At 25.9% G+C, this 14,358-nt stretch overlaps 1 protein-coding gene across 8 annotated transcripts in view; it reads left to right on the top strand.

Moving 5' to 3' along the window:
- Positions 1-12,773, top strand: part of LOC111682798 (homeotic protein antennapedia) — a 159,094-nt gene extending 146,321 nt beyond the window's left edge. For all 8 annotated transcript variants that reach the window (XM_046948348.1, XM_046948352.1, XM_046948354.1 and 5 more), the window contains one exon: positions 12,373-12,773. In XM_046948348.1, the coding sequence (XP_046804304.1) occupies positions 12,373-12,623 (251 nt within the window). In that variant the 3' untranslated portion in view covers positions 12,624-12,773. The remainder of the gene's footprint in view (positions 1-12,372) is intronic.
- The last annotated feature ends 1,585 nt before the right edge of the window (positions 12,774-14,358 follow it).

Below are 14,358 nucleotides of genomic sequence, written 5' to 3'. Positions count from 1 at the left end.
TTAAAATTATTCGAATAAAAATGTTCAATTTTTTATAATTAAACAATCGAATATATATTAAAAAATATTCGATTATTTGAACCAATAATATTAAAGATAAATTGTTCAACAACTTTGTACAATTAATAAAAATATCAATAACTTAGTCAATAAAAACCAAGTTGCGTTTTACCAAGAATAAACCTTGTTTTCTAATAGGTTTTTATATAAAACTAAATATAATACTTAGGGCGGGGTTTTCTGATAAACATTATTTACATTTTTTTGTTTAAATCTAATTTAATCTATATTAAACTTAGGGCAAATCTTTAGGTGAGGGATGTTTTTGAGTATTTAATTAGTTAATTTTGAAAAAATTGTGGACATTTAAGTCAAATTTTGTAATTCATTAGGGTCATCAAGGCTAGTATGGATCTTGATTTTGCAGCTTTTTGTCCAGATACGAGTATATTATAGTAGGGGATAAAAAAGTAACATTAAAATTTTATTCAAATATTCGATTAATCGACAAACATTGTTATAAATATATATGGATCATCTAATTGGAATTTTCATTTAAGGTTTTTGTCATTGCTAAACAAATATCTGTAGTTATATAAATTGACGCTTGAGGTCGCGACCGTTAGTAAGTGTCAGTGATGGTAACTTAACTAAAAGTACTTTTACTTTTATATCTTTATTCAAAGAGTTTCAAAGGACTCAATTTGTAATAAAATATTATTATGAAATTTTTAAAGAGTTTCACAAATCACTTTGAATTAAAATGTTTATTTAAGGTACATATGAATAGCAGTATAAATTAAAATTATTATTATCCAAATAATTATTCAAACTTAAATGTACCATGTTTCATGTTTAGCTGAAAAAATTCGTTAACAATGTTCGACCTTAAATTTAATTTCTTTTAATTACTAAATTGCTTTATTTGTTAGACTGTTTTATTTAATTATTTAATCGTAAAACGAAATGAGCGGCAGACACTTCTTTCCAACACTTTCATTTAACTCTAGAGTAAATAACCTTGATTTGAACACAGCAATTTCGCAAAGACCTTAATAGTACACATTACGATTTATGGGCCTTTACCAATCAATCAATAGATTTGTAAGTTACATACATATTTAAATTATAGACTATGAAATACCTGACATTTGCACAAAAGTACAAAAGAAAAATATTGTAACAATTTTGCAAAATGTTTTTCTTCAAATCAACTCAAAAACAAAAGTGAAATTGTTAAAGATTTGCAACACACAGAATAAAGGATTCTGGCGAAACAGGATTAAATGCAAAAAAGGATGAAGGAAAATAAACACACACACGTAGACAAATAAGGGAAGAAATAGGTAAACGTTAGTCTAGGAGATTATTTTCTAGTCTAAGGATGTTGATTTTCTAGGTTTGTGTTGGTGAAAAAAAGGCGGCCACACATCTAATTTAAATTGTCTACACCAAGGTTTAGCAATTGAAAATTTAAAATTTAGAGCGTTACTAATGCCAGAACTTTAGTAAACAGCATGCAAAACATGTTGAACTGAGAACATTTTTAAAATTTTGAACTAATATTATGTAAAAACTTGTTAATGTTTACATATGTCAATACTAAATTATTTTAAAGAGAAAATGTCCTGTACTAAATTCCCCAAAATACTTGTTAATATTATTTTCAACTCAATAAGTTTGCTGACCATATGTTAAGTACAAAAATAACAAAAATTTTAATATTTCTTTAAAAACAATCGATGTATTCTGTTTTTTTTCGTTTCTTTTTATCCTGCTTCCAAACATTTGTTTCTGCAGTTTAGTTTTCGTGTTTTATTTGGTGGTGTTGTTGTTTTTGTTGCTAGATTGAGATGTAAAGCAAAATTGATTACAGCCATTAGTTACACGTTATGTGCTGCAATGGATGCCATCAATTTATTAATCTTTGGAACACGACGGTTCGCGTTTTTATACAAACACCAATATTTTGTTTTTCTGGATTTCTACTTTTTTTACTCGTTTCATTTATTTGTTTGTTGCTGTTTGTTGTCCAAATACAATTCCATTCATTCATGTTTTTTGTATGCTTTTTATTATTATTGCAAAAGTATAAGCTTGGGCATATTCTCAAGTTTAACAGTGGAAGTCGCACGCATTGTAAGATGTCTGAAAACCAAACTCTTATTGTTTGGCTTAAATATAATATTTTACACTAGCAACAAAATCAGTTTTGTTGAAAATTTACTAAAAAAAATAAAAACTTGGTTTAAAATGCTAACTATCTCTTAAAGATATGTCATTTTATTTGTAGAATGTTCCATTGGTGTTCAATTGCGATTTTTTCATTAAAATTAATTTGCTCTTTTCTTAGCCAGTGTGCACGCATTTCAATAAAAATTGTATAGATTTTTTCAATGCAAAACCACGAGCAGTCTTATTTAAATCAAAACACGGTGGTTTCAACAGCAATTTTTTAACAAAATTCTCATATATTTAAAGGCATTTAAATGAGATCCTTTACAGCCCCACTGTATTTTGTCGTTTATAACCACTTAACGCCTGTTTAAGTTGCTTGTATCCATTAAAATTAAAAATGACCATCTATGGTCTCCAATATCACACAAGAAAAAATGAATAAAAAAAAAACAGATACACAGAATACAAAAACACTAAAGTTCTATAAACGTGACTAAGTTCTAAAATATGTTTGGGCCAACAAATAAAAACCAAATAAAAAGCAAAATATAAAGATCCCTTGAAAGAAATGTTAAGCTTTACTTTGATCTAAGGTCACGATTTCAGACAAAACAATTTTAAGTGAGGAAGAGAAAAACCCCCAAAAAACAACTTTTACATATTTTGAATTAAGATGTTAAAGGGAATTAACAAACAAAGATTAAGTTACTTTTAAAAGGAAAAATATCATAAAACGCTTTTTTGCCACATAAAATTTAAAGTAATAAAAATATTAAAATTTTATATCCTTCGATTTAAGGATAACATTTTCTTACTCCTTATTTAATTTTTTTTTTTCATTTTGAGGTCATAAATTTGTTTTTCTTCCTTAAGCGACATTCAACAAATTTTCGCAACAAGTGTCTTGGTTTTATATAGTTTTTTATCCATAATAATTTCCAAGAGCAGTATCAAGAGTTGTTTGTGGTATAATGTACGAAATAAATTTGTATGCAACACTTGCAATACAAATATTACGAAATTGTTACATGCCGTTTCTTTCTCATTTTGCTGTATACTTATATTTATTTGAGCTGATAATGTGCACATGTTTTAGATATTATAAGAATATTATATATACTACTAGACAGTCAACCATATGTGAAAGAAAAAAAATTAAAATAATATTTATAATGGAGTAACAATTTTTAAAAAGCGTCATAAAATGTATAAAAATATTAAATTTTTTTTTACAAATAAGTTTACAAAAACTCCTTCAATTCATAGGCTCTGAAAATCGTAGCCTAAATAAGCGCCTAATTACATACAGAAAATATGTAACTAAAAAAACGTTTTTTTTTATTACAAATTGTGGTTGAGTTTAAGAAATAATTTTTTATTATAAGTATATTCTACTTTATTTTGTTCAAATCTATTTTTGGCTCCTTAACAGGATTTATATTCTTACGAACAAAAAGAAAAAAAGAAAACTATTCAAAGTCAACTTCAACTTTTGCTTAAACTTTTCAGCATAACTTGTATGCAACAACAAAATCATCAAACCAAAAAACTTTCCACTGCTTTCTTCTTCCTGTTCTCACTTTGTCTGTCCTGTTAAAAGTTTTTTTAAGGATTTTTCTAAAGCGCGCTAACGTCAAGGATATGCTCAACGAAGAGACAACAACTACTTAAAAAGACGATTTTCTAAGCTTAAAACTATGAAAGAAAACTAAAGTGACGTAAATGTCTTAAGAAAATTGTATTTTAAAATAGTAGAAGGGACGACAAGAGAAAAAAAATAAATTGTAAAGCAAAATGATAACGTTAATATGTGAATGAGATTTTTTTGCAGTATTAGTTTAACTACTTAAAGATTAGTTAAACTAGAAAAATTTTGTTTGTTTAAATACTGAAGTTTAAACTCTAGTTTAGAATTACAGCAACTCAAATGACAAAATCAGAAAGGGGTAATGACGCATTTTATATTAAGACCGATTTAATAAATTTTAAACTTCTCCTAGTATTTTGTTTTTTTTTTATTTTTAGTTAAACTCTGATTTTTCTACAAAAAAAACTACAATATTTCATTTTAATATTTGGAAAACGTTTATTTCTTTTTTATTGCAAAATATTAAGTAGAATTATTAAAAAGGCATTAAAGTTACGGAAAAAAGAAAGCAGAGTTTTAGAGGCCATCATAATGGTTTTAAAAATGTATATTGTTTTATTATAAAATTATTCGCAACTTGATGCTATTGTTCATTCTTCACTTATAAAACAACAAAAATAACAACAATCATATGGCTATTAGGGAAAATGTTTTGAAATTCAAGTTTAGCCATTTTTATTTACTTTTATATCCGTTTCCTTTGGCTATACTTAAGTATACGGATCAAAAGATAATTTTCAACTTGCGTGAAGATGTTGTTATATTTTTTTTTTGAGGAAAACTTTTTTGTTTGTCGTTTGTTTAAACGCTCAATGAATAACAAATAGTTGAGACAAACAACAAAAAGTGTGAAGAATCTTTGCTAGAAATTTAAAAAGGAACGTGTAAAATTGTAAATACAGCAGTAGAATTTGAAAGAAATTTAAAAAATTGCTAAATTATAGAAAATTATAGATAAAAATTATGATTTTAACGTTTAAATTTAATATTTCTTTCTTAAAAATTATTAAAATTTTTTTGAAATCTTCCAATAGTAATATTTTTTAAAAAACAAAAACACACCCATAAGAATTCAATAAAATGGTTTTATGCTTCTTGCTTAACATGTCCAATACAAAAATTCACATTTATATGGCTAAAGTTCATAACAATAAACAACAACAAAATTTTCTAGTTTTTTTTTCAACAAATACAATAAACATTCGGTTAATTTTTTCATTCTCTGTGTATTTGTTTGTGCTTCACTGGACGCTTCGCAATGGGACATGGGCTTCATATGGCATGTTTTAGTCAGCTGTCAAATATTTTGACATGGGTTCCAAGCTGAAAATTCCAAAATGGTAAAAATTTTCTAAATATTGTTGTTGCTTTATACTGTTTGGTTACTGATAGTCAGCCATACAAATAAAGAAAATATTGAAAATAGGAGCCAAAAGAAAAACTATTTTCTTCATTAAATAGAGATTTGATAACAAACAAAACCTTAAATGATTATAACCTCTTAACAATTACTAATTTTATTTTTATTTCTTTACCAAAAAAAAAAACAGAAGAAACAGGTTAAATTTTAATTTAACCCCTTGTTTTAAATAACAAAATTAAAGTTGCATTTAATTCCCTATAGATTTCTAAACTCTGTTTTAACTGATGAAAAAGTCTGTAATATTTAAAAAAATATATTTGAATATTTATTTATTTTATCTAGTTAAGGGAGAAAAAAAGGAAAAATATTAATTAAAGCAATACTTTTCAGTTATTTAATCAAATTTATATTCATGTTATTTTAGAATAGAAATATTCCAACAAACCACCAAAACCCTGGGAATTGAAAAAACAACAACAAATTACAAAATATTTTGTAAAAAACATTTTTTTGCTTAACCCTTGCTTTCATTTTTATCCTCCATTTTTTGTTCGTTTGAATGACTGACAATCTCGCTTTAGATTTTTTTATTTTTATAAAAAAATTTACTCTCTTTTCAAATGTGTTTTTTCGACAGTCTCTAATACAAAGTTTTGGCTTGTGTTTTTGTTGTTGTTGAGTTTATTTTTCCACAGATATTATATGGTCAGACACTGTCAAGAGCCATCAAACCATTTTTGCATTTGTTACAAAAATATATATGTATGTGTTTCAGATGATAAAAAAATTTATTAAGCAGAGGTGCACAAATTGTATGTATGAACATAGGAATAACTTTATTATACCCTACACCACTATAGTGGGGAGGGTATTATGCGTTTGTGCTAAAGATTGTAACACCCAAAAATATTGGTTTTAGACCCACCTTAAAATATGCCAATCGGCTCTGAATCACTTTCAGAGTCGATTTAGCTTTGTCGGTCTGTCCGTCCGTCTGTGTGTCAATGTAAACCTTGTGTGCACGCTACAGGTCGCAATTTTCAAGATAATTTGATGAAATTTGGCACATACTCTTTTTTTGGTTCAAGGACGAACGCTATTGAAATCGGCCCATACAACCGTACCCCCCGAATCGGGCCTTTAGGGTCACAATTACGTAAAATGTTTTATAATGTCAACAAAAAAACAACAAAAATTAGTTTTATAGAACAATAAATGACAATACTAATTTTTATAGTGATCGGGCCTCATTTGATCCTAGCCCCCATACAAACTCCACTTCAGAAAATGACTTGAAGGTCAAAATTAACTTATAATTACTAATAAAACGATCAAAATCAACATAAATGACTTTGAAGTAGACGTAAATTCGTCTACCAAAATTTATAAGGATAGGCATTCTCCCCTATGAGCCCTCTTGTAGAAAATCTCTTTTTTGTCAACAATAAGTAAAAACTTTCACAATTAAACAAATTAAATACTTTATATAAAAAAATCCACAATTTTAACATACTTACTGGTGTAGGGTATCATATGGTCGGTAATGTCGGCTATAAATTCATACTTGCTTTATTAAGAAAATCACAAAGGTTGCAACATATTTTACCATATCCCGAAAACTATTTCTTCAATTTGGTATATTCCTATTTTGTCCAATATTCCAAACTCAAAATCCTAAATTTGATTTTTCGATGATAGGAACTTGTGGAATTCCATTTTTTACTAGCTTTGATTTTGACAGAAAGTTTTCTCTTTCCTGATATGATGGAAGGAAATATTCATGGAACCCAGCAGCAGCAGAAGTAGATGGGCAACAAAAAAGTTAACATAACAGCTGAAATGTGTCAAAAAACTAAAATGAAAGTTCTTTCTTTTTTAGGAAGTTGACTTTTGGGAATACCATTCGGTTTCGCTAAAAAAGAATGAATAAAAGTAAAAAAATATAGCAAAATATTAGAATATTATTTGGGTACATCCTAAGAGAATTAAAATGATGTTTTCATTTTTTTCTGTTTCTTTTTATTGCAAAAATATGTGTGTGGTCCTGTTGGAAAATCTCTAAAGGATTAAAAATAATTTTTCACTATTTTTTAAATAAAATTGATAAATTGGTTAATTTTTTATTTCTTATTATTTTGTAATCAGTATGCAGAGAAAAAAAAACTTTATTAAAATTTAATTTCTTAACTTTGTAATTTTTTTTTCCTTTTTTTTATTAATTTAATAACATATTTTTCTCCGCCAAAAGGAATCCCCCCATGTTGGTTTTTATTTGCACAAGTCATTTTGTGATGATTTGGCAGTTTTAGGTTTTTTGTTTAACAGAAAAGTATAGAAAAACCAAAACTTTTAAAGATGTTTGTTTCGAGCAGTTACACGAGAGGTGTGAGTCTGAGTATGTGCCTCATGGTTTCATTGTTGGGCTGTTTCTTGATGACATTACAAATGCCACACACGAATTTTTATATTATTTTTTTGTTTTATTTAAGTTTTTTTTTGCAAAATGTTGCTTCTTTTGTTATTGTTGCTGTTGTTGTTGCTATAATAAATTTATAAACATTAATAATGTGTGGTTTCTTGTGACCATTTTGGTATAAATATTTTTGTATGTATTCTATAGTTATGTACATATATTCGCACATACTGAGATTTATTCTTCGGGTACAATAAAATTGTGTTGAACATAAAAAGCAGAATGTTCATTCGTTTGTTCGACATAAGAACTGTGTCTGAATTTTTGTTTATAAGAGAATGATTTTGTTTCTTAAGCTTGTAATTTCCGCAATTATAAAAACATTTAGTAAATTCTTTAAGATTTCTTTATTCTTTATGTGCCACAAATCATTTTGATTGATTTCAATTTTCTTTCATAAAGTACCCAGCAATAATGCAGTTGGTCTCAGCCTATATTGTATGCCAACACTAAGAAAACAATAACGTTTCTAAAATTTGATTATATAATATAAAAAATTTAAATTGCATACTAGAAAGTATGTAATAATTAGTTATAGAAAATAATTGACAGGAATCGGGAATTACTTAACATGCAGCTGATAAATTCTGACTAACTTTAGTAATATTCATATCATTGCTAGTAGGTCAGCCATGTTTGTCTAAGTTCAAAGAGCCATTTTTACTTACATACAGCGAAAGTTAAATCGCTAACATGGTTGCCTATTTGTTACTGTTTAATCTAGATAAAAAATAATTATAATTTCTTTTGCGCTTACACCAAATATGAAAAAAATAACTTATGACACACTAAAAAACAATGAACAAATTTTTATTTTATTACAGTACTTTTTTGTACATAAAAAATAATTACACTAATGACAAAAGATGAAAATTGATAATAACAAACAAAACTAAATAATAAAAAAGTGTACGGAAGTAATTACAGGCATATAATTTGTATTTTGAACTACACACAAAAATTTACATTAAAAAAAGAAATGAAAACAAATGTCAACCGTGAGATTTTTAACTTAAATATTTTTGAGGTTTCATTTCAAAACTTTGAGGTTTTATTTTCACTAATTTTTTTATACACAAAAGGTTAATTAGTGTGTAATCGAAACAGTAGTCGAAACTTGAAAAATAACCACAAATAACTTTTAAAAGCAAATTCTACAAAAAGAAAACAGTTAACCAAAATGTTGGTGTATTTTATACGTTCATAAAATGACCACGCCAAAATGTAATCAACTGTAAATGTAACAAATTTCTTAAAAAAAATCTTTATTTGAAATGTTTGAAATAAAACCACTGTCCATGACTGTATCTGTCCGTCTGTCTACAACCTAAGGCGGCCATATTTAATCATTGGTTGATGTAAAAAAATGGGATTTGTAGCAAACTTTGTGTAGATTTTTTCTTATTTCATCTACTACAATTTCTACTTTGTTTGATTTCATCTGTTTTTGCTGCTGCTTATATTCATTATGTGATTGTAGACAGTAATTTAAGATGATGTTTTCTCGAATAAAAAAAAAATTCTTAATTTGTAATTACAAAACAATTTTCCATGTACATTTTAGTTTATATGTAACATTTTAATATTGCCTTAATTATAACTATTTGCTACATTTTTTTATTTATGTCAAATTTATTGTTAGAGACATAATTGTACACTATGTGTACATGGAAATTATAGTAGGGTATGACCGACTAATTTTTTTTTAATAATGTTTACTTCGAATCTGATATATTTAAGCAACTCAAGTCAAATATATGGCCATTCTCATAATTTGATAGAATGGTTTTGATGTATGTATGTAAACGTTATTCTGAAAATCGACGGTATTGTTTAGGCTTATGTAAAACCTATTTTATGAACCCAAAGATCATATTATGCTGTGCGGCTGCTATAATATTATACAAAAAATGAACACAACTGCACCTTGAACACAATATTTACAATGACATTCAATGATCCTGAAAATGATATAAAAATACTAGTACTTTTAGTTTAAACTCTGCACATATTATGCAGTAAAAAATTTCAATAAAAGTTTACATTCTTTTATACTACTGTTTCTGTAAGCTGTTTTTGGTCTATGATTTGTTTGAGTTTATATTTTTGTTAAGTTTAATATTATTTATTTTTTTGTTTCTTATTTGGTTTAAGACGATCTCCCATGGTGATGTTGCTGTATATATGATTTGGATTTTTGTTGATTTTTTTGCAGTTTTTTTGAATGAAAGCATGTCTGCCTTAAATACATTTGATAAATTACGCAAAATCTTATGAAAAAATCGAAAAACAACAACAGCAGCATTATAAATATGAGTTTTACACCTTGAATTGTTTTTTTTCAAGTCGAATACCTTTTCTTCTGTATAGATTTCGTTATTAAACCTCGTCGTAGTAGTAGTAGAGTAGTTGGCTGGGCTTTGTTTTAAGCGCACAGGGGGAAGGGCCGTCATAAGCAAAATTACATTTTAATGACTTTGGTTTTAAAGATGACCTGTAAGAAGAAAAAGAATTTAAAAAAAAAAATAATATATTTCCACATGGCGCAAGGCGCCTTTAACGCGTTTATCATTCTGCTGTTTTTGTGTTTTTGTTGTTGTTTTTTTTGTCAGTTTCAAACATAAAGTGATAAATTTGATTAAATTGATATTGTTCATCAAACTTCAAACGCTGAATTTGTAAAAAGCGGTCTTAATTCTCTTTAGTTAAAAAAAGAAATAGAAAATCTAATAAAATTTTTTTCTAATGAAAAATTGTTTTAAACACCGTAAATTGCTGGAAACGTATAGACAAGATCTTTTAGCCAGCCACTAACACGCATTCAACTAATAAATGTTTTAAAAATTAACTTCAAAGTTGGAAAAAAATAATAATTTCTATTAAATAAAAGACGCACGAATATCGTTATTAGAAAGATTACTCCAACATACATTCATAAAAAACTCATACCAATTGTGGAAAAAATTATATAAACTATTTTTTTTGTATTTTTTATAATGTAATGTTTTTTATACGTTTTGTTATTTTGATATAAAAGCGTATTGTAATTAAATAGCGATTAGACCACCATTTTTTATTAAAAACAGAAAAAAATAATAATTTTTACCAGTAGTTTATTTTTTCTTCATCTTCATACCTTTTATATTCTCCATATTAAATAAAGTTGGCCATTGGCCATGTTTGGTTGTAACTGCCACCACCTCCAGTACCGAAACCCGACCATATCAACTACTGTCGACTACTGCCTGCCACAAGTTTTGATAATGAAAGTCTGGCAAATGGGTGCGTTTTGTAGTTTGTTTCCAACTTAAACTCAAAGGAAATCATTAAAAATAATTATATTTTATGGGTTTTGCAGTATAAATTAATATTACTTTTTAATTATGGTAAAATGAAAAATATAGAAACAACAAAAATAAATAAATTTAATGTTATATGAAGAGAAGCTCTCACATATTTAAATGTAATTGGATTAGTTTTAAAGACTGAAGTCATTATAACAAACCAAATTTTTTATTTTTGTTTTTTTTTTGTCTCTTTTGGTTTCAAATGTATAAAATTATATTGTGAAAGAAATTGTGGGTAAATGGTAAACGCTTAATTATTTACAAAAACAAATTAAAATTTTGGAACTTTAAAAGTTAGGCGCCTAGAATATTATTTGGTATTAAGTTCTAAGTACTATTTTGATATTAAAAAAACTAAAACATACTAAATAGCGGCAAATAAGTTAAAAAATGTTCTTTATACATTTTAAAGATGTTTGGAATAAATTTTACGTCGATGCAATAAAGCGATATTGATACGTATCTTACATAAAATTAATACATTAAAAACAATTTTCCGCCAACTACGAACTACATTTTAATGTAGTGCCAATAATTGTCTTCTTCAAAAATCACCTTGTGTTTGAAGATTGAAAAATTTACTCACAAATCTTCAAACCATTTAAAGGTGACACTTGCATTCAATCTTGATTGATGGCACTTTTCTAGCAACCGTGCAAAGTGCATCATACATTTCTTTCTCTCTCTTTCGACTTTTCTTTAGATATTTTAAGGTAAAAAACAAAAGAAAGAAATAAAATAGTAAAATCGTTTGATAATCAGCCTGAGTGCTAGATGGCAGCGTTTTTTTTTTTCCTAATTCTAGGAGTGATGGTTTAATGTGCAGCAAGTCTTTAATAAATGTTTCTAAAGGCAGTGCGTATAATTATTTAACGTTTTGATTTAAAATGAAATAAAAATAAAAAACAAATGAAACGAAAAAGACAAGGTTGTATAGAAATCCACACAAAGCAGAAGATTTTTTTCTTTATTTTATACTTTAGTATTATAATGCCTGTATTGGTATCTTTGGGTATGATGTTTGATAATGAGCATAAAATCCCATTTTGGATACAAAATAAGACGACGACCATACACAACACATGTTGTGAATTTGACAAGTACAAATGCCAAAAAGGGGATTCAAAACAACAGCAACAACCACATTTCAAAGAAAGGTTGTTCTTGTATATTTTTAGTTTTATTTGATTTTTTCTTTATTTTGTTTAAAATAAGAAAAGCATGTTGCTGTGTAATTTTTTGAAAATATTTAATTTTTATTAAGTAGTGTTTGCTGCTTATTTAGTTGGCTTGATATTTCGATTTTAATTTGAAGACATTTAAAATAATTTTGTATATCTTTCTATTTCTTCACCAACAACAGAACGCAAACGTGGCCGTCAAACTTATACACGCTATCAAACTTTGGAATTGGAGAAGGAGTTTCATTTCAATCGCTATTTAACCCGCAGAAGACGCATAGAAATTGCTCATGCTCTGTGCTTGACAGAAAGACAAATAAAGATCTGGTTCCAGAATAGACGCATGAAATGGAAAAAGGAAAACAAAACCAAGGGTGAACCCGGTTCAGGAGGCGAAGGTGATGAAATTACACCGCCAAATAGTCCACAATAAAATTGCACACAACAACTACAGACATTGTAATAAATTTAAAAAATTAAAACTAAAAAATAATCTAAAAATAAAACAATAGTCTAAATTTTTATGTTTATTTTTAAAGGGTTATTATAAATAAAAATTATCTTATCTTACATATTTAATAGAATTTTGTCATCATAAAGTATTTTGTTTTGTTTTAAATCAAAGTTTATAATTTTCAAATATTTTTTGCATATATTTAAAACTTTTTGTTTTTTCTTAATATTTTCTGCTAAATTATTTTTACTTGTCTTAAAATTTGTTTTATTTTCTTTATAATGGTTTTAATAAGTGTAAAATAAATAAGAAAACAATTAAAAATAATAGTAAAGTAAACTCAAACAAAACCAACTCATGTGACCTCAAATTTAAATAAGTTATTTAATATAAAAAACAAAAACAACAAAAAAAATGATAAAAAGAAAATTAAAAATAATTTTATTTAAATAATAAGTAAACTATATTATTACAATAATTAATAAATAAAACTAAAAACCCCTTAGAATTAAAATTATATTAAATTAAAACAAAAAACGTTACTTATAAAAAAAAATTAAAAAAAGTTGCAATGTATAAATTTAATCAATATGGTATATTAAAATAAACAAACAAAAAAATCTATTTATATTTATAAACAAAACAAAAAACTATAATTAAAAAATAATTAAAATGTATTAAATTAAATCTAAAAGAAAATAAACAACAACAAAAATTGCATGATTTTTCAAAATCAGACATGTAATTTCATTGTTTTCTGTTCACTTTTGTGTTTAGTTTTACACAAAAAGAACAAAGAAAACGACAAAAGAAAAAACACATAAAATTAGACAAAGATATACCAAACGATATACAATAAATAATTATTAATTAATAAATTAAATGAATAAATTTAACATGTTTTTTAAAACAACTACACTTTACTTATTACACACTTCAACAACACAATATTAAATTATTAAATAAATTTTAAATAGAAACAACAAAAATTATTACACAAAATAAAAAATTATTAAGAAAACAAAATTCAAAATTTATTTATTTTTTATTTATTTTGCAATATACTTTTCTTTGGAATATTTACAAAATTTTGTTTTTTTTTTTAATACTTAGGCTTGAAAACCCTTAAACAAAGAAATTTTCAGAAAAGATTTCAAAAGCAGGATATAATGTATACCGATTTTTTAAGAGAAAAACTAAAAACAATTGGCACATGTTTACAATTTTTAATTACAAGTAACAAAACACACAACAACACGCACTTTTTACACATTTTGTGTTTATATTTTTATATTAGATAACTTCTTCAGTTTCTCTATATAATCTTTATATTTTTAATAATTATTGTAAATTAGTAAAATTTTGTAGAATTCAAGGTATGTTTTAACAAAAATATAATAAATTAAAAATACCTTTTTAAATACCAAAGTCCCATAAATGTAATAATGAACTTTAAATGAATGTACTCTTTATAAATTCCTACTGATAATGTTAGGACTTTTGAAATTTCGAATTTGCAAATTTTTTTATATTTATAATCTGAATTTTATTAAAGTTTAATAACTGAAATCAATATTTTTATTAAAAATGAAGTAAATCTTTTATTTTACCCTGTTATGCACCTGCATTACATTAAGTTGATATAACAATGCGATCTTATGTATATAGTTGTATATAAAATTTACCCAGTAAAAAATATGCTAAAAAGAAGTAA

The sequence above is a fragment of the Lucilia cuprina genome, chromosome 4 (genome assembly GCF_022045245.1).
Source record: "Lucilia cuprina isolate Lc7/37 chromosome 4, ASM2204524v1, whole genome shotgun sequence".
Taxonomy (NCBI): Eukaryota; Metazoa; Arthropoda; class Insecta; order Diptera; family Calliphoridae; genus Lucilia; species Lucilia cuprina.
Note: the sequence above shows the minus strand (reverse complement) of the source record. Positions and strands in the feature narration are given on the sequence as shown.